Genomic DNA, 21,512 nt, shown 5'->3' on the forward strand with positions numbered 1-21,512 from the left:
TATAGTTATTGACTAAAATAATATAAAAATGTAGAAATACCCTTTGGGATTTTTATTAAATAGAAAAGTAGTCGTAGACGTCAATTACGTCAACATTGCGCACTCACTTTTATATGCGCAAATGTCAAATTGCATTATTGCTTTCCAGAAGAATTGCTTCAATGTAGCCTCTTTAGACCCCAGGGGGGTTAAAAAGGACACATTGCAGGCTATATTGCAATTTGACTTTTGGGTATATAAAAGTAAGTGCGCAATGCAAACAAATGTCAAATTAATAGCAATATTGCTTTTTTAGATGAATTGCTTCGATGCGGTCTTTTTAACCCCCCATGTTTCTTACGATAATAAAATATTTAGCGAAAGCAGTCACATACAGAGAACATTTTTAAAATGTTTTTACTAACTACATAATAAACGTATTCGTTTGTTTGTTTGTATTCAGTGAAACCGATGTTTTGTGGCTTGACGTTTCCTTTCTCATATTGAAGTATGGCAGATTAATGCGTGTTCGAAGAAGTCGATATTACTTCTGAAGAGGCCTAAACTTCGTGATTTACTGCGCGTGCACCGTTAAAAAGTTGCAAACGACTTATGTTTCCGTCGTCCCAGCAACAATGTCGCTCTGTTGCGCTGTCTCCTTTAATTAGGGAACATAGAAGTTAATATTGTATACTTACTTACTTATTTGTTGCATTTGTAAGGGTAATATGAAGTATCTGTTTATGTATAATTTACCATTACAATACCGAAATTATGAATTTACGTAAAAATTAAACAAATGCCATCCATATTAGGTTCTAGGCATGCACGGCCGGGCTGCCAGAACATACTTTAATGTGTTTTAAGTCAACCCATCTAATGTTTCTATCATTACCCTTTTCGCCTGTGGTCCAGTGGTTGAGCGTTGGGCTCACCATCCGGAGGTCCCGGGTTCAAATCCCGGTGGGGATATATCACAAAAAAAACACTTAATCATCCCTAGTTTGGTTAGGACATTACAGGCTGATCACCTGGTTGTCCGAAAGTTCGTTACGTTACGTCAAAGGCACGTTAAGTCGTTGGTCCCGGTTACTACTTACTCATGTAAGAGAGTAATCGTTACATGAGCCATGTCAGGGGCCTTTGGTGGCTCAATAATAACCCTGATACCAGGGTTGCTGAGGTTGGTAATCCATCTAACAACCTACACGATACATCTATCGTGTAGGTTGTTAGATGGAATTCATCATCATGAATTCATATCCACGTGTCTCAAACCACTACTTTTAAAGCAGCCTTTATGACGGTATTTTTGAGTTTTACTAAAATCAGTAAAAATTAGTCCACCAAAACAATATTTGAATGTTACAACCCAAATTAGAAGCAATAAAAACCTAGTAACATAATTTGGTTTTCGGCAACGTTTTGGCAGTTTCTTGGAAGGTGTTAGCACATGTGCGCAGACGCAAGCGCCGGCGTCCCTTTGACCTGACACGATTTACGAGCGTTTATTAATCATATCTCGTAATGAGCTTATTAACGAACTTTGTTGTCAGGAGTAAGTATATTTATTTTTCTAAGATGTTTGCGAATTACTATGTGGGAGTTATTGGAAATCCTTCAGTTTGTCGAGATCTTAATGTACTGATTTTGTAATATGTTTCAAGGCATAAGAGTGAATTCTCTTTTAAAATCCAAATCCCATTATTTAACTATTGAGTTTATTAAAAATTAATATTTTTGACGAAGCGTGTCAAAGGCGATAAGGCTCACCACCTATCAAGTTGGTGTAACAGAAAGCTCGGTGAGGTGTGGGTACTTACTTAATTCATCTTGCGATGGATGTACGGTCACGAGCAGTAATATGTATACACTTTGGTACCATGTTACATTAACTTTTTTGACAAATTGAACTTTGACAATTTTGTAAGTCTCACCAAATGTCAAATATGTTAGTGCGACAGAGTCCTAAAGTGGGTACATTATATTGCTCATGACTGTACTAGCCGCATTGGGAATATAGTCGTGAACTTATGCTATCTGTTCAATTAAAAATAAAACGAATATCTCGACCTTAGTAGGTTAATATTAGGTGAAAAATAAATTGACGGGCTATTCTCAAGAAAGAGAATTCCATAGCCGTCTAAGTAGGTGGTACAGAATGACATATACGCATTTCGAGGTGGTACGTCTGAAACATTTTTCGCCTTTGAAGTTTCGTGTGAGTTGGTGTACACCATCGAGTAATGTGTAAGTGCGGCCATATTGTGCGGAACACTCAAAGGGCCCGTCTAAGCTTTACCTAACCGTCTGGAACACAGGAGGTTGCCGAAACACCTGTGCAAGGAAACATAAATTAAATATGTAGTTAATAATTTCTGCACTAAGGAACCAGTTTGTAGCCACACTGTTATTATCTGTTATGGCTACCGGATACTTAGTGAAATAGAAATCTCAACTGCACATACAGTGGTTCATTATAATGTAATAAAATATAATTATAATAAACTTAATCAGTGGAAGAGAAAATGGTCGGCGGTAGGTGTTGAAATCAAGTACAGTCTCGTCTTCAATGTTTGGTTTTATACAGTTACCTGATGAGATATCTTCAGATGCTTTGCATTTGTAAAATTACGGGATGAAAGTCCTTACCGCTTCGTCTTAAGCAAATATGCGAACAGATATACATAATAGGAACAATATGTGTATCTGTTCGTATATATAAAGATAGTTTAAAACTATTTTACTAACAGAGATATTATGGATGAAAGTCTGAATTTCTTTTTTTTATAGGTAGATGCGATATGTCAAGCCAAAAGTATCCCTAGAACAGCTTCGTGCTCAGTAGACCTAATAATATAGGTAAGTATATTATATGTATTATGCACTGTGTGTGACTTTTCAGTCACTATTTACTACCGTTCGACTCTATCTCTAAACAGACAGACACATCTATATAATACATCACATAAGCACAAAAAACTGATTGCACTAACAAGTTGTCTGAAATAAATTCCTTTTGGGCTAGACAGCCAAAAAGAATATTAACTTATGAGGTACTTATTCAAAGTTTTTATTCATAACTAGCTTTTGCCCGCGACTTCGTCCGCGTGGCGTCTTATATAAGAGAGAGATCTTTGTGTGTGTGGGAGTTAGTGATGGGCAGGGAAAGAAAAAATTGGGTGGGAAAGAAAAAATATCGGGAAAATATGGGAAAATAAAATAAACACCCGAAAAATTCCCGAATCATGGGAAAATATTTTTTATTTAATTATTTTTAATCTTATTATTATTTGTATGTCGTTTCCATGTCTCGGGTCGGGTCTGTCATGGAGTCCCGGACTTTTGGAAGGCGTGCGTGGGGCCGAAGCCAACACGTGGAGTCCCCTTAAGACAATTTACTCTAAATGTGTTGTGACATCAACCGGCGATTATCCCTGTATGCACTATGGGAGTGCACCCAAAGACAATCCCTGCTTCGTGTAGGACTATTGCAGATTATGGGAACAAAAGGAACGGGGCTATTGGGTTGGGGGTTAGTGAACCGGGATACTGGGGCTATGGGGGACTATGGCGCCTGCTCGACCAATTTTAATAACAGAGACACATTGGGCAGGCGGTGACTCGTCACTAACTCACCTATCTAGCCGACGCGACTGGACGGCAAGGCAACAACATGGTTGTGAGCATCTCAGGATGTCAAGAGGTGTACACCGCTTTCTGCGAGGCGGTTTACCCGCCTTACCAACTCGCGACTTATGCATCTTTCACTTCCACCCTGCGAGCGTATAGCTCTAACGCCCCACTCTGGCTGGCCAATGAAGGCAAGCCAGAGGTGAGAGTCCTGCGGCCCCCGCTAAGGTCCACTCCGGCCAGCCAGTACTGTCACCATCTTTGTTGCTCTTCTTTGGACTCTCTCGAGTAAAGAGAGATCTCTCTCTAGTAGAGTCCTTCCGATAGTAAAGTCTCCATATTTGAAACCCATGTTCTAACAGCGGTCTGACGTAAGTAAGTTTTGTAAAGCCTAAGAAACAATTCCGTATCTATATGATAAAAAGCTTTTCTAATTATGTATAAGAGGGAGTTATCCTTATTAGTGATTCCAATAATGTGTTCGTCCCACTTTAGATTATGTGTTATCGTTATTATCTGAACATTTTTTACTATGACACCAGAGGTGTATGACCATTAATTTGGCTTTAATTGGATTTTAAAAATCTCGATTTTTCATACATTTTGTAAAAAATAATATTATGTCCGTTGGGAAAAAGAGGTATACAAGCGTATTACAAAGGACCGTTAGAACATTTATTAGTATGGCGCCAAACTTCTATGACCATTATTGGACTTTCAGTTTTGGTTAATATGTTAAAATACCGGCCATCGAAAAAAATATGTCGAATCTGTCTAATAGTTGCTTCTCAATATTTTTTAATAACACCAAACATCTATGACCATTATTTTGACTTTTATTGGAATTTATTTATTTATTTATTTATTTATTTATTTATTTATTTGTACACAATGAAACAGACACAAGAAACATACAAAGAAAACAGATAGTACAGGCAAGCTTATCTCTAAACAAAGAGATTTCTTCCAGCTGACCTACGTGACAAGAGAGACTTTCAACGTATAATATACGTAATTTACGTTTTAGTTCGAATGTGAAGAATGCTGACCAGCAAAAATATCATGTTGAGAGTATCGAGTAGATGCCTGTTATATTTTTTTTCTATAGCGCCAAACTTGTATGACCATTAGTTTGGCTTTTAGTGTATTTTAAAAATCTTGATTTCTTATTTATTTTGTATGAAAATAAAGTGCTTTGGGCAAAAAATGCGGTACGGCGGATTACAAAGGACCTTTAGAACATTTAATAATCCGGCGCAAAACATTTTTGACCGTTATGTTGACTTTTTATTCATCTCTCTTTCCGTTTTGGTTCAAATGGGAAAATGTCAGCCAGCGAAACAAATAAGTCAAATCTTTTGGTAAACGACTTGAAACGTATTTTTACGATACTACCAAATGTCGACTTTGGCTTTTATTTGACTTTAAAAAAAACTTGTTTTATACATTTTAACAACAAAATGACAACAAGCAGAGCTTTCCCAATGACTAGTTATTAGTCAGATAAATACTTTGTGTTTTTGTTTTGTGTGTTGTTAGGTGAACTTCTATATTAATACTATCTGATTTTAGATATGACGTTGACTGTAGTTTTTGCATTCGACTCAACGTTACGGCCTAAGTTTAGGTTGAATTATGGTATTGATTCACCTTGACCGTAAATGGTTACCACCCTCCAAAGATAAGCTTGCCATCTAGTGACGAAACTCGTATTTTGGCATGACGCCTGAAGTATCTGTTAGGGAAAACAGGAGTCGGGTAGTTGTACTTATAATAAACTTTTTCTATTCTATTCTACTTTGCAAGTATGCCTATCACAATGTCCTGGTGCTACTCGGCCGATAACATAGTACTTACCTCTATCACCCCGCTGTTTATTCCTTGTATACACTTTTCTTTAAAAAAGTAGCTTCTTAAGCGTGTATCACCATCAGGTAAGGTAGTGGTCAAACGTAAACCTATTTTTCAAAAGACGACCACCATATTACGCCTTTAGCAAGATAGTTCCATTATCACTAGATAAAACTTTTTTTTGATTTTTGAAAAATCGAATTAATTTCAAAATATTGGTCATAGTCGTTTAATGCCATAGTAATAAACATTCTGACGATCCTTTAAATAACGCGCCTGTTGTATTTTATTTTTATACAAAATGAATCAAAAATCAAGTTTTTTTTAAATCCCACAAAAGCCAAACTAATTAATGGTCATACACGTTTTTGTCATAGTTAATAATGTCTCGATAGCTTTGACATGTGTTTTTTGCTGACCGGCACTTTTCACATAGAAACTATAACGTAAAGTCCAACAAAAGTCAAAATAATGGTCATAGACGTTTGGTGCCCTAATAATAAATGGTCAAATGGATAAGTTCTAACGGGATATACAAATATTGTTTCATGGCCGGCACTTCACATTTTCACCAAAAATGTATGAAAATTCAGTTTTTTTTAATTCGAATAAAACCGAAAATATTGACCCTACAGCTTTGGTGCCATAGTAATAAATGCTCAGACAGATAAGTTCTAAGAATAATACCATTATTGTTACTTGGCCGGCACTTTACATTTTCACCAAAAATGTATGAAAAATACAGTTTTTTAAAATCGAATAAAACCGAAGATATTGACCCTACAGCTTTGGTGCCATAGTAATAAATGCTCATACGGATAAGATCTAACGGAATATAGCAAAATTATTTTTTGGCCGGCACTTTGACTTCTGGGCCGAAATCCGATGATCTCCTTTAGATAAGTTTTTTAAGAGTTCATACGACACTACGACAGAAAATAAATTGGGCATAAGTAGGCATACATTATATTTAAATGGTCTTTGTTGGAAATCCTTACTTTTAATACAAATATATGCGATAAAAAATATTTTCCCTTGAAATGGGAATTTTTCGGGTTTTTTCCCTCAGAATTGGGAAAATTCCCAAAACGCGGGAATTTTCCGGGTAAGAACCCAACACTAGTGGGAGTGCATACTTATGCAGTTTAGATTTTTTCATACAATTTTTTTCCCAATAACTCCCATTTTTCAAAATACAGCCAAAAATAAACTTTATATTTACTAAGGTATGCATGCATGCTAGATTGAATCAATTGATTGAATTGATTTTTTTTTAAATTGATTGTTCATTGAGTTTTAATTTTAATACACACTTCCTCTCTTCCCTTCAACGTTGCTGTGCCCTACAGGGTCCATGTTTTAGTTCCTATGCCTATGTAACACCCCATTGTACTACATGGAATGCAATAAATAATTTAATTGAATTGAATTGAAAACATCTATCTTACGCGGTTTCGATTTTTTCATACAAATGTTTTTTTCCCGCAAACTGCCGTTTCCGTGGGAATTTTGCAATATTCTGTTGCAACTAAGCTTTCAGTTAACTAAGGTACCTGCATGCCAAATTTCAAGCGTCTAACTTAAGCGGTTTAGATTTTTCACACAAAAGGATTTTCCCGCTAATTTCCGTTCCCGTGGGAATTCCGGGAATTCCTTTCTTAGTGCACCTCTACGGTACCTAAGCTATGTCCCTTCAAAATTTGAAATGCCTACGTTTAGCCGTTCAGGCTATGCGTTGATATGTCAGTCACTGAGTCAGTCAGTTTCTCCTTTTATTTAGATTTGATTTTTTCATACAAATGTTTTTTCCCGCTAACTACCATTCCCGTGGGAATTTTGTAATATCCTGTTGCAACTAAGCTTTAAGTTTACTAAAGTACCTGCATGCCAAATTTCAAACGTCTAACTTGAGTGGTTTAGATTTTTCATACAAAAGGATTTTCCCGTTAATTCCCGTTCCCGTGGGAATTTCGGGAATTCCTTTCTTAGTGCACCTCCACGGTACCTAGGGTACCTGCATGACAAATTTCAAACGTCTAACTTGAGTGGTTTAGATTTTTCATACAAAAGGATTTTCCCGCTAATTCCCGTTCCCGTGGGAATTTCGGAAATTCCTTTCTTAGTACGCCTCTACAGTATCTAAGGTACCTTCATAACAAATTTCAAATATCTAATTTGAATGGTTTAGATTTTTCACACAAAAGGATTTTCCCGCTAATTCCCGTTCTCGTGGGAATTTCGGGAATTCCTTTCTTAATGCACCTCTACGGTACCTAAGGTATCTGCATGCCAAATTTCAAACGTCTAACTTGAGTGGTTTAGATTTTTCATACAAAAGGATTTTCCCGCTAATTCCCGTTCCCGTGGGAATTTCAGGAATTCCTTTCTTAGTGCACCTCTACGGTATCTAAGGTACCTGCGAGCCAAATTTCAAACATCTAACTTGAATGGTTTAGATTTTTCATACAAAAGGATTTTCCCGTTAATTCCCGTTCCCGTGGGAATTTCGGGAATTCCTTTCTTAGTGCACCTCCACGGTACCTAAGGTACCTGCATGACAAATTTCAAACGTCTAACTTGAGTGGTTTAGATTTTTCATACAAAAGAATTTTCCCGCTAATTCCCGTTCCCGTGGGAATTTCAGAAATTCCTTTCTTAGTGCACCTCTACGGTATCTAAGGTACCTGCGAGCCAAATTTCAAACATCTAACTTGAATGGTTTAGATTTTTCATACAAAAGGATTTTCCCGTTAATTCCCGTTCCCGTGGGAATTTCGGGAATTCCTTTCTTAGTGCACCTCCACGGTACCTAAGGTACCTGCATGACAAATTTCAAACGTCTAACTTGAGTGGTTTAGATTTTTCATACAAAAGGATTTTCCCGCTAATTCCCGTTCTCGTGGAATTTCGGGAATTCCTTTCTTAGTACACCTCTATGGTATCTAAGGTACCTGAATGACAAATTTCAAACATCTAACTTGAATGGTTTAGATTTTTCATACAAAAGGATTTTCCCGCTAATTCCCGTTCCCGTGAGAATTTTAGGAATTCCTTTCTTAGTGCACCTCTACGGTACCTATGGTACCTGCATGCCAAATTTCAAACGTCTAACTTGAGTGGTTTAGATTTTTCATACAAAAGGATTTTCCCGCTAATTCCCGTTCCCGTAGGAATTTCGGAAATTCCTTTCTTAGTACATCTCTACGGTATTTAAGGTACCTGCATGACAAATTTCAAACGTCTAACTTGAGTGGTTTAGATTTTTCATACAAAAGGATTTTCCCGCTAATTCCCGTTCCCGTAAGAATTTCGGGAATTCCTTTCTTAATGCACCTCTACGGTACCTAAGGTACCTGCATGACAAATTTCAAACGTCTAACTTGAGTGGTTTAGATTTTTCATACAAAAGGATTTTCCCGCTAATTCCCGTTCTCGTGGGAATTTCGGGAAGTCCTTTCTTAGTGCACCTGTACGGTACCTAAGGTATCTGCATGCCAAATTTCAAACGTCTAACTTGAGTGGTTTAGATTTTTCATACAAAAGGATTTCCCTTCACTACTCTGCTCCTATTGATTGTAGCGTGATGAAAAGTATACTATGACCTGTCCAGGAGTGTGAAGAATAATTGTACCAAGTTTCATTAAAATCCGTCCAGTAGTTTTTGTTTCTATAAGGAACATACAGACAGACAGACAGACAGACAGACAGACAGACAGACAGACAGACAGACAAAAATTTTACTGATTGCATTTTTGGCATCAGTATCGACCACTTATCACCCCCTGATAGTTATTTTGAAAAAATATTTAATGTACAGAATTGACCTCTCTACAGATTTATTATAAGTATAGATATATTAATACGAAATTCCATGTCCATACAAGTAAACTTTTCCATCGAAGCATGTTGTACGGCGGACATTACTGATAAGAATCGCAATTTTTAAACGATAATCTTCGCTATAGAGAATGTAAAACAAGCAATAACTGTTAGTAACAAGTTCATTAAAACATAACGATGTTGGTATTCGATAGCCCTTAGGTGTAATATGATATGGCGAATTATGTCCTCCATTCCCTTCACGCATCGTCGTCCCCTGATTTATTGAACGAGTCAACTGATCGATAACGTAATTATGTTTGTTTACTCTAGTGGTTGCTTTTAATAAAATATAAAATCATTTTGTTGAAGAATTTTTATTACATTGTCTAGAAGGGATGCTATTCGATGGTTAATTAACCATATACTAGTTAACTGCCTACACGTTGTACTTAAACTAAAGTACGTAACTTTACAAAGCAACATATTTTTTATTACAATTTTAGTACGTATCTTGGCATTAATTTGTATCAGTTACCGAAAGAAGTTGTAGCAGTAACGCTGCTACAATTTAATCACACTACCTATGTAGTGAGGAGCTCGGTGGCGCAGCGGTAAACGCGCTCGGTCTGCGATTGTTGAAGTTAAGCAACTTTCGCAAAGGCTGGTCATAGGATGGGTGACCACAAAAAAAAAGTTTTCATCTCAAGCTCCTCCGTGCTTCGGAAGGCACGTTAAACCGTTGGTCCCGGCTGCATTAGCAGTCGTTAATAACCATCAATCCGCACTGGGCCCGCGTAATGGTTTAAGGCCCGATCTCGCTATCCATCCATAGGGAAGCTATCCACCCCCAGCAGTGGGGACGTTACTGGGCTGATGATGATGATGATGACCTATGTAGTATTCGCCTAATCGTTTGGACCTACCAACTCTAATATAAGTAATTAATATTAAGTATTTCTCAGCCGAGCAGATATTATTTACCAGAGTAACGCACCACAGAGCTACAAAATACTCACAACTGGCTCTAGAAGTTAAATTACTTGCACTACACGTACAAAATACTTACCAATTGGCTTCCTCGAAGAATTTATCAGAAACGAAAAATTGTGTATAACTTTGTAGCGAGGGAGAGTGTGCTTTGAATACGAAATACTTGTGGTACCGCATCCCTCGGGTGGTGCGCTCAATCAGTTTACAGATAATTCAGTTAAGGGTGATAAATCTGTGTTTAGTTATGGGGAACGGGATCCAATTTGATTCCCGGAGGCCAGGCTGATAACGACCTACTTTATGCGATTATGGAGGTCAACAGCGTTATCGCAATCAAATTATTCTCCTATACACGGCTTAAGAGATCTACTCTAATTGAAAATAATGATCGTGGCCTCTCTTTAGTATAATTATATTAAGTAAGTCTAATAATGCTGTGGCAACAAAAGGAGCGGAGACCTCCTGAGGTAGCTATAACGGTAGCCGGCCGCAGAATATTAAACTCTAGACGAGGTAGGTAGTATTAATTGACAGGTTACAAATGAAGCCGCGGATAGAGACATCAGTGTCATAGCGGCTCACGACCATCGGCAGACCACCGTCGCGGCATCATTAATAAAGCGGAGATTAGCCTAGGCCACGGGTAATGGAGTCTGTTGGAGATGAGCTCGGTTTTTACGGCACGAGCGGCCCACCCGCAGAGGCGACACTCACTACACTCGCTCGCCGCTTCCCCTCCTCATTATTTGTGGTTTCAATTCGCTTTTTACGACGACGTCGCCCTCTTTGCGGCCGTTCTCCTAAATTACTCTCGTCCTAAAAATGTAGTAATCAACTCGAGATGACAAAACAAAAGTTACTCTTCTACGTCGGCACAAAGTTTAAATTGAGAATAGAGCGTTGTATGCATAAACGATTTTTGGTTATTCGGTGCAGGGTATACCGAAATTCATTAAGTTTGTTTGTGAATGCGATGATTAAAAAGTTGTCGTTGAATACTTTTGTGTCTGTTGTGGAGGGGACTAAAAAGTAGGAATTAATTTATTTAATCTTTCAAGTGTTTATATAGTGGGTAGTTGTGTTGATAGAAGTTGGCTGTAGGTATTATGAGTAAGCTGTTGTAACTTTGACTGTTAATGGATCTATTTGGTAATAAGTTTTTTTTGACGTGACTGGCATTAACTACTTGGCCGGACAAAAGTAAGTAAGTATTATATTAACAGTTCATACTTAATCTTCTCGCATCCATACTATAGTTCCTTTACTGTCAGGTAGTGAAACAATTTGCTATTTTGGTTGTTTGTTCCTGGTGTTAATCACAGGAGTAGGTACAGTGAAACTTTTGTAGTGAATCATGATCATGGGCCATTATTATTCAACTATCATCTTATAAAATATTTGGTGTACTTAGGTACTCGTAAGTCTTTACAAGACTCTGTTGTAAATAGGTACGGTCACGAGTACTAATATGTATACACTTTGAAACCATGATTTTTTACAAATTAAACCGTAAGTCTCATTAAATGTCAAAAATGTGCGACATGGTTCTAAAGTGGGTACATGATATTGCTTATGACTGTACCTAGTTTATTATTTAGTACTCATTGAAGTTGTAAGATTTGTAGTTAATTACAGTTATAGTTTCAAAAATTTGTTTCGCTTGCTTCTCAATGCTGCTCTTTAATTATTTGGGTATACGATACGCCCACTGCTGGGCACAGGCCTTCTCAACCGGAAGGGGTATGGAGTATACTCCACCACGCTGCTCCAATACTTGTGATTTGGGTGTATTGGTTTTGTATGGCCTTTTTGGTATCGTGATTTACAGTACCTAGGTACTCTATCAAGTAGAGCATGATTGTATTATATAAGAGTATTAGTATTTACGATTTTTACGATCTTATTAGGTTTTTTTTACTTCATTGATCGTTTATGCATACAATGAACAGAGTTAGTGCCAATGTTGGGTATTAAATGCCTTTCCTCATTCAACTACTATAATTACCCAATTTATTCGCTGTCTAAATAGGTTGTGTAATAAAAAAATGTGTTTCCACTCGGAAAAAATATATTTCAATTTTTATAAAATCAATTTCAGGCATTTTTAATTCGCACAATTTTTGTACAATATAATATAGTAATACAATTACAACTTTCAAGCTAACAAAATAGTGTAAGGGTCCGATGTCCATATTGTGTGATTTGTTTTGTAAATCTTGAATACTTTTTACCCTTATTATTATATATATTTTGAAACGTTGAGCAATTTTTACAAAACAATTCAGACGATATGAAACCCTTAATCGAAAGACAAATAATTTTTCGAATTCGCCATTGTATCATTTCCACAAAACACATCGTACTTAAATAATTTTTGAAACTTGGTCGATGTAGTCTTTTTTGGTTCGTTTGTAATAAATATACAACGGAGAATAAAATATTTTTACAGCGTGTTCATTTAATAAAGATATATAAGATCACAATTGTTGTAAAATAACGATTCATTATTTATAACTGCTACAGTACAGTATGCATGTTCTTAGCTTTAGTTTAACAGTTTGTTCCTGTACTATGAGGAAAATGCAAAATTAAATCCGTAATTTCCCGAGGACTTTACCGGGACTTAATGCACATAAACTTATGCAATAGTAAGTCACTTTCCAAGAAATGGTGGATACTCACACTTTAGTATTAAGTAGGTAGTGTCCCTACTTTGATAATCCACTGAAGTTACACTTTTTGCTTTTAACTTATCTTTTAAATAAGGTTTTTAGGTGACCAACCATATGTGGTTTTGATCTTATTAGTGGCGACTAGGCATTGCAACGAATTTCCCAAAGATTCACACATAACATTTTATATGATTGAAGTAATTTAAATATACATAACATTTCACCACAGTATCACGTGTATTGTAATAAATTAACAAACGGCAATTTTGGACTAAAGAGTGATTCTACTTATATCCTAATTTACCATACAATTTCTAACTATATTAATATTAGATATTATTCAATAGTATCTATTATGTACAACACTCGATCGTCACAACAAATACATACACTTAGGTGTCGAGCACCGCAACGTCTTTCACTAGGTCCGGTCCACGTGTCTATACAGGGTCTGATATGTGTGGTATGTACAAGCGGATGCGGCGCGGACGCGGTCGCGTCACTATCAGGAGAGTGTGATCACAGCAGCGGCGGGTGGTGCGCGGCGAGGGCGGGCCGCGCCGGGGCGCCGCGCGCCCGCGTCACACCAGCGCGCCCGGCTTCACGTCCAGCGCGTGCTCCGGCGAGCCGCGCCCCGCGCCGCCCTCACCCTGACTGTTGTCCTCCGAGTCTGAGCACGACTCTGAGCTGCCTTTCTTGCCGCCGTTGTGCGTCTTCACGTGCTTCGCCAGGTGGTCGGACCGCATGAACCGTTTGTTGCACACGGGACACGCGAACCTCTTCTCACCAGTGTGCGTGCGCAGGTGTCGTTGCAGCTCGTCGGACCGCGTGAACCTTTTCCCGCAGAACAACCAGTTGCACACGAACGGCCGCTCGCCCGTGTGCCAGCGGAGGTGAGCTTTTAGATGCGACGTCTTGCCGTATACTTTGCCGCAGCCAGGAATGTGACAACTGTGTATATTTTTCTTTCTGAGATGCGCGCCCGCCGGGCCGAGCCTCTCGGCCTCCTGGCAATTCGGGCAGTCGCAGGTGGCACGGCCTGCGTAGCGACGTTGAGAGCGCGGTGAGGGCGCCTGCGCAGGCGGTGCGGGCGAGCCGGGTCCGTGCAGCCCGAACGAGCCCTGTGTCGGCAGCACCGACTTGTACGCGTCCTGCAACAGGTGCGGTGCAGGTGGCAGCAGGTGTGCTCCTCCCGACAGCGAGTGAGTGAGCTGCGAGTAGTCCTGTCCGGCGTAGTTGGCCATCTGCCCGCCCACGTCCAGCCAGCCGCTGTGTACGTCCCACCACGTGCTGCCCACGGCACCGACGCCGCCCATTTCAGCGGCTTTCAAAGCTCCACTACCACCACCGCCGCTCACGTTGAAAGGCCACGATTCGTACGGGTGTCGCGAGTACATCGACCCTAGGCTTGCACTGGATTCGCTCTTGCCGAGGAGTTGGTCCCCTGATGAGGGGAAGTAAAGGTCGTTGCCGTAGGAGGGTGCGGCGGCACAGGAGGTGGGACCGCGTGCGTAGGGCCCGCAGGCGGAGGGCTGAGCGCGCGGCACAGCGCCGGCGCCAGGCGGGGAGTGCGCGCCCGGGCTCTTCTTCCACGGGTGGAAGCCCTTGCCGACGGCCGCGTCCGCCAGCGGCGGCGGGGACTTGCTCGACAGCTTGTTGCACTGCGCCGCCAGCATCGCCAGCGGTGTGCCGCGTAAGCTCGGGTGTTCCTGGAAAGACAGACGATCGATTGTTAATTATTTTAAACGAAAAAAGGAAAACAAATTCCTTATTAACTTTTAAATTTAGAAGGACGTTTAGATCGTGAGAACGGTTCTGAGTGTCGAGTCAAATTTATAGCCTAATTTATATGAGAACTAATGCCGCGGTGTTTGGCTCGTGCCTGGGGCGCTCAGAAATAATATAAATAAATTACGAGCGGGTTATAGGTAGTGTATTTACAATTAGGCTGAGCGGTGACAGCTCCCGACCGCTACCGCGCTGCACGTCGTAATTAATAAATGTGTCTTGCCGGCCGATCGTAAACTCGGTTCGGTTTATTGCAGGCAATACTATAAATATATATCGACAAGCTATTTGCTTCTATGCAGGTAACCATAAACTTGTCTTTGACTTTTATGATAGCAACGAATTCCAACAAGTTGTTATTATTAATTCGTAAGTCACTTATCATTTTATACATTCTTAATATAATAAAAATATATGAAAAAGTAATCCGGTCACCGCTGTGCGCTGTTCATTTCGCTAGCTAGAGTTAAATAAAGGTGAGCGCCGAACATCCGACCGGATATTTCACCCTAATACGGGGTACAATGGGGCCGATAAAAAAGCTCTATTGTGTGCAATAATATAATCCGGGATCACGCGGGGCGAGGGGCGCAGGCCGAGGCCAGCCACGCCCTTTACATTGTGATTGGCGCAGCTGTCGCGATGCACTCTCAAACAGCCCTACTGTTCCTAGTTACATTCTTGACAATTCAAACAAAAAAGAACATTTATTGAGCAAGAAATTATTATTATGATTGAAAAAGAAGATTGGACGAAACCTACTTAAAATTTTCACATAAAGGTAAATGACTAACACGACTGTATATGGCCAGTCGTAAAAACAGTGCGCGTCGTAATTCCGCTGATAATTTCTCCAAACAATTATCTGTGGTTACAACTTGGCATTCACACTACGTATAATACCGGTCAGATGTGGGGCAGCGTCATTCCAGCAAATAGAAATAATGGGGCGGCCCATTGCTATCGTGGACGAGATCTCCAGAGCAGCGGCGTAAATATGGCTGCGCTCTCAATTAGCCCCACGACAATTACGATTACCATAAAAAAATAATAAAACGCCATCAAATTGCCGCTGTGAGCACTTACGTCGCTCGGTGTGAGCTACGATCGCACTGTCTTTACACAAGCAATACCACAACCACATTTCTAAATATTCACTCCACTGACGTTTTGTTGTTCTATTACTTATGAGTCGTCTTAGAAAGTAACAATAAATACACAATCAAAATCAGTATCCGGAGAAGAAAAAATCTTAGGGTTACTTCAAGGTAAAACTATTTATGCAGGTGTACACGAGCGACATAGTCTTTAATTTGAAAAAAAATCTAATACGTACCTATCATATTATTATTTACATTAAGTAAGTAGTTCAGTTATAAGACTCTTGTAAGTTTTAAAACTCGCATTATTACTAATATCATTAAATAAAAGTCTTAAAATGTACACCTTACTCTTTTACGCGGCCTATTTCGAAGCAATTTAGAGATAATGGTATTAGGAGAGGTAGCGAGAGTGGTAGAATCAATGCGAGACGGACGAGGCGACGGCACTGAACTGAAGTCATAATTACCCTAGGCATTATGCTCCATTTGGGCGAAGGCGAGCCAGAGTGATATTAGTAATTGGTCGTCAACCGAGGCGGCCGGGGATTGGATCAAAGTGTGGATGACGCCGGCCGCCCGGCGCCACGCACCGCATTACAATGTTGATGGCCTTTTCCTTGTCAAAAATGACGAAGATCTTTTGTCATAAAAAATATGAGATGAAATAAAAAGAGATTACCTAATGCGAGCACAAAATTGTAGTATCGGGTCAGGTAGTCCGGCGGTTCAAGGAATCAGTTTTTATAGTCCGCGGTGAAACGGCGTTTGCTTTGTCTTGCTTCGTTTTGCATAATGTGGAGCAGATAACCTTTTCGCTTCTTGTCGGGACTTTTGACGCCTGTTTGTCTGTCACTGTATTTAGTTGACGTTTCAAGCACGTTAGTGGAAGTTGAATATTAAATAATCATTGGTAGGTACAATCAGGAAATTATAAAAGCATTACAAGAACAGTCTAGATTTCGAAAGGCACCGGATGTATTATTGGCCAAGTCTCGTGGATCGAATTACTTAATTGCAGCGAGGCATTTATTGGTTTAGTAGGTCGGTAGCAGGTACCAATTTGTTCAATGCTGTCTAATCATTTAATTGTGCTACAGTTGCTTTAAATCCGCATTGCTTTAATGTGGGAGGCATTGAGAGAAACAATATTAAGTGGTTAAATAGATCACACGCAACGGCTGCTCGGAACCTAGTTGTGAGATGAACGAAACTTTGAGTCCTATAGATAAATTGCATTAGAAGGAAATAATAATACTGATTCCGGCCAGGACACGTCATCGTCAGAGATAATTGCAAAATATATGCCTAAATACATTAAGTATAATGAAATGAACGTGGGAAGCAATAAATCGTGGTAAGTGTTGGTAGGTTGGTCCCGGTCAGCTTGGGACTGGCGCGCTGATTGGATAATTTCAAATTATCTACCAAAATTATGATGAACCCAAATGAATATTCAAGCGAAACGCTTAGCTCTGGCCGTGTTATTAAGATGATCGTGAAGTCGTTACCAAGGAAATTGTATTTCATAAAACTCATAACTATACTTATGAGCTAATATTTTTCGACAACACGTTATTGAAAATAATGAGTCTAATCGTCTCCGGACACTATCGACATAAGCGATTACAGTAATATCGATTGTTATTTTTATTATCTGTAGAAAATTTCGGCATGTAGACCTGTTTTCTATAACACATACATGTAGAAAAGTAATAATTTTAACTGAAGATTGCTAACCTTCTCGTCACATAATTTGATTATGATTACACATAGAACTGTTTTTGTCTCAATCAATAAGTAATTGTATTGAAAATAATAATAACCGATAGTTTAGTTCGAGGAGTGATTCGTTCTTTAAACACATTAATAATAATTGTTAGAGCGATAAAATCACGTCAGATAGTGTTTGTCATATTAATATTAACTTCAAAAAGGATTCAACATTTTTAAATATTCGTTGTCATCTTCACATCGTTAACTTTAAAATACGCATCATTGACGTAATTCCGAGTGCGATCGATAACTCGAGAGCAAATTGCCGATGGCTAATTGCACAATTAGGGAATTATCCAGTTAATTCCGGATGAAACTGTACGCCGCCGCCGTCGCTGGGCTCCCCCAGCTTCCATCGCCATTCTAATGCAAACTATGTCGGCTACAATTTATGACACATTGTTGGTTTTGATGCCCCAACTAAACCAGTCCAAATTTATTCGCCACTCCATCTGCATGCTACGATAATTACGCTTCATTATTTACTTACTAACGAAACTTATATTGCAAAAGTTTTTAAAGCTTAACCACTCATAGCATACCCAGTCAGTGCCCGGCAAAAGTCTAATTAGACTCGCAGCTTTACAACCGAGCATCCAATTATTATTAATGACGCGGATGCGACTTCAAATTACAAAATAATTTCAGTTTCGTCGCCTGTAGCTGCCGGCTAATTGCCAGGACAATGCAGAAGGGTTCTTGTGTCATTGGAAACCCGCAAGGGGAAGTATCGATTGGCTTTCGTCGAATGTTAACAGCCACGTCGATAACTCATCGGAGAGTCCGGTAACTGTCGATGTCATAAAATAATAAGCCAGTATAGATTAAGTAAAAGATAATGACCTCAAGACATTATTTCCACATTAAGGGTAATCTACCTACACGCGAACGGTGGCGCTGAAGTGTGAAACTTGAGCGGGTCGATTGCAACTCATTAGTGGTTTGGAGTGTTAAACTTGTTTTCTTAGACTTCTAAGCCGCGGGGATGATGTACTGTGCTCTCAAAGACGGCCATCATGGCGATAAATCTCACTTAGATAATGACGTTACTAGTGGGGGGCTTGTGTTAGCGTGCGGTGTTTTTCATCGAGGTTGTGTTAGTTATACACTCGCCCATCGTAAAGATTATAACGTCAGAGCTCTTTACATACTCGATCATGTTGAATTCCACATACCTTTCTCAATATCGACTGCCCCAATATGTGTGTTATATTTATAACGAGGGTAGTCTCCACTTCCTCAAACAGTTCCTGGTCACAGGCGTGAAACCGCGCTAGTTAGGGCACCATTAGGGGCTCCACACGGCACATGGCTCGATCGGCCCAAATTGAGCCGAAACAAATTATTTATTTAAATGGAAATTACCGCCTGCGACCATCGCCCGCCGCCTTTGACGCGCATGTGCGTTTAATTCGACCGATTTCAAATTTCAAGCGACATGTGGTGAAACACCGCTGGGCAGAGATTTTCATGCATCATTGATGAAGACATTTTTTGTATTTCCTTACGACGTTCAGTGATTCCTTTCTTAGTGACGCGTCATAAAATAAGGCACTGACTCTGGGTTGCTTGAAATTATTCTTGCGAGAAAAAACAAGCTTACTTATCTACACATGATAGCAGAAATAAATGAATTACGAATTACGATGCGTTAAGGTACTTATAATATTAAGAATAGGTACTTCCTAGTTCACTAATAATATGACACCGAGCATCGAAAACTGAAGTTACACCTCTATATCTATAAAGTACCATTTAGGTTAGGTTATTCAAATTTACCAAGATTTACTCCCCAATCGATCGCTTGCGTTATGGAGGTTTTTGATAAGTCGATGAAATTGTGTGGTAATGTGTCGGACATAGCCGACGTGGACTGAGTCGCGGGCGCCTCGGGGCACGCCGACTGGACTGGACTGCACCGCCAGAGATTACCCTGTACTGCCACGACTTTATAAAAAAAAATATATAAGCTATATTACACGACTCTACAACGATAAAAAGTTAAGTCCCGCTCGCACTATAGAAAAGTAGGAATAATGATAGTAAGAGATGAATATATGCAACTTTGTCGAACGCATTATCTAAACATATTGCTAGAGCTATTGTTTAGTTTCAAAAAAACAACAGACAAATCTCACAAAATAATTTAAGAACCGTCAAAACATGCCTTGGTACTCATGGAGAATTATCTACCAATATTTTGCGTGTAGGAATTTGCTCCAAAATTTTGGAGTGACGGCCGACCTTCGGCCGGGTCCAGATAATAGGAGTACCAATTTTGAAACCAGTTCCAGCGGAGTAAAAAGTGGTCGAATGGAAACAAGGGACTGCCTTTGTTCTGTCTTTGTATATCCTCATACGCAGCTCGATTGTTTTTATTGGATACATCGAGGATATTACAGAGCATTAAAACCACATTGAATAATTTTGTTTATACCTATTTGAGGAATACTCGATGATTTAAGTATTATTATTTATTTATTCAATTTGAATACTAAATATACAATTTAGCAATGCTCTCACCAAGAGTGGCTGAAAAGTAAAAAACACTTATCTTGATTTAAACTTTATGGTAAACAAGGTCTGGGCAGCAGCCAACTAGACACAGTGAGGTGAAGTTCAAGGTCAGTGCGAATATCGGGTGCAGGCGTTGCGTGCGCCGCGGCATAGCGACGCCGACGGCTCAGCGCTCCGCCGACTGTTCCGAGAACTCGTCGTTAAACTCACGTATTTTTGGTAGCAACTTAATGCCAGTAATTTCCATTGAAATTATAATAATTAGCTCCATTTATAGTATAGCAACAAACAAATAAAATGGTCGGAACACAACACCGCGGGGCACGCGAGTTGACGCGCCGCCGCCGTCCGTACTCGACTCGTTCTGATTGTCAGTCCACTTGATAGGGCAACGGAGTTGCATAAAACACGAGGCGGCCTGTAATCTACATGGACGTTTGTTCACATCAAAAATGCAGTCAAAGGCTATAGCAATTCAATTTGTACTTTCTTGATGTCACATGACAGGTTGTTGTAGAGCGCTTACTCAACATTTTCCCAACAATAAAAACCACAGCGACACATGCCCCGCCTGCCGCAGGGCAATTAGTTGACATTTCATCCGGCACTCGATCCAATAATAGCGTGGAATTGTTTCCACTTTGTAATTTTCTTCGACTTCTGTTTCACATTTTTTACATTTGACTAATTGAACCACGTAAGATATTAATTGCTGAGAAAATAACCGGCACACAAGCCCCCAGGGCCTAAACCACAAAGACTCGCAACGGCCTAGCGGAATGGAATCATAAAAAACGAACAATTATTATGCACTGCTCTTTATTTCTTTCCAATTACTTCAAAGAAACTCATAATATAGGTACAATATTTCTTAGTTTAAACTAGCGTACGTAATTATATTTTCCGCAAGTACTTAATTAAACATTTCATCTGTTAAAACAGAAATAGGAATATAAAGGCATGGAAACCAATCCGATATCACGAAGATTGGAAGACTTTGGAGAGTAGACATTAGAAACAATAGCAACAATTATATACTAATAAAACAAAACACTATAATTTTACGTGACGTAAAGAGCGCCAGCGCCGAGTGTGGAGTACGGAGAGGCGGCGAACAATCGGCGCGGGGAGATAGCGAGCGATTACAAGGCGCTGAGTGTTCAATCGTCACGTAGTTACATGCCGCGGCGAAAGAACAAAGCGGAGGTATTAAACAATTGAACAGACACAAAAAGTCCCATAATTCAATTTGCATCCCGCTAGATGAGTGTAATCGTCGGCGCAAGAACTGTGGGTACGGTTACGAGCCGCGGGCAATGGTGCCTGAGAACAGCTTTCGCCACTTTTCAACACTTCTGCGAATCGATTAGATGCTGCGTTTCTT

The 21,512-nt window shown here is 39.6% G+C and overlaps 1 protein-coding gene across 4 annotated transcripts in view; it reads right to left on the reverse strand.

Annotated features, from left to right (window-relative positions):
* Positions 1–12,331: 12,331 nt before the first annotated feature.
* The window catches only part of LOC126367262 (transcription factor Sp9), a 75,793-nt gene continuing 66,612 nt past the window's right edge, over positions 12,332–21,512 (reverse strand). For all 4 annotated transcript variants that reach the window (XM_050010686.1, XM_050010687.1, XM_050010685.1 and 1 more), the window contains one exon: positions 12,332–14,656. In XM_050010686.1, the coding sequence (XP_049866643.1) occupies positions 13,529–14,656 (1,128 nt within the window). In that variant the 3' untranslated portion in view covers positions 12,332–13,528. The remainder of the gene's footprint in view (positions 14,657–21,512) is intronic.

The sequence above is a fragment of the Pectinophora gossypiella genome, chromosome 6 (genome assembly GCF_024362695.1).
Source record: "Pectinophora gossypiella chromosome 6, ilPecGoss1.1, whole genome shotgun sequence".
Lineage (NCBI taxonomy): Eukaryota > Metazoa > Arthropoda > Insecta > Lepidoptera > Gelechiidae > Pectinophora > Pectinophora gossypiella.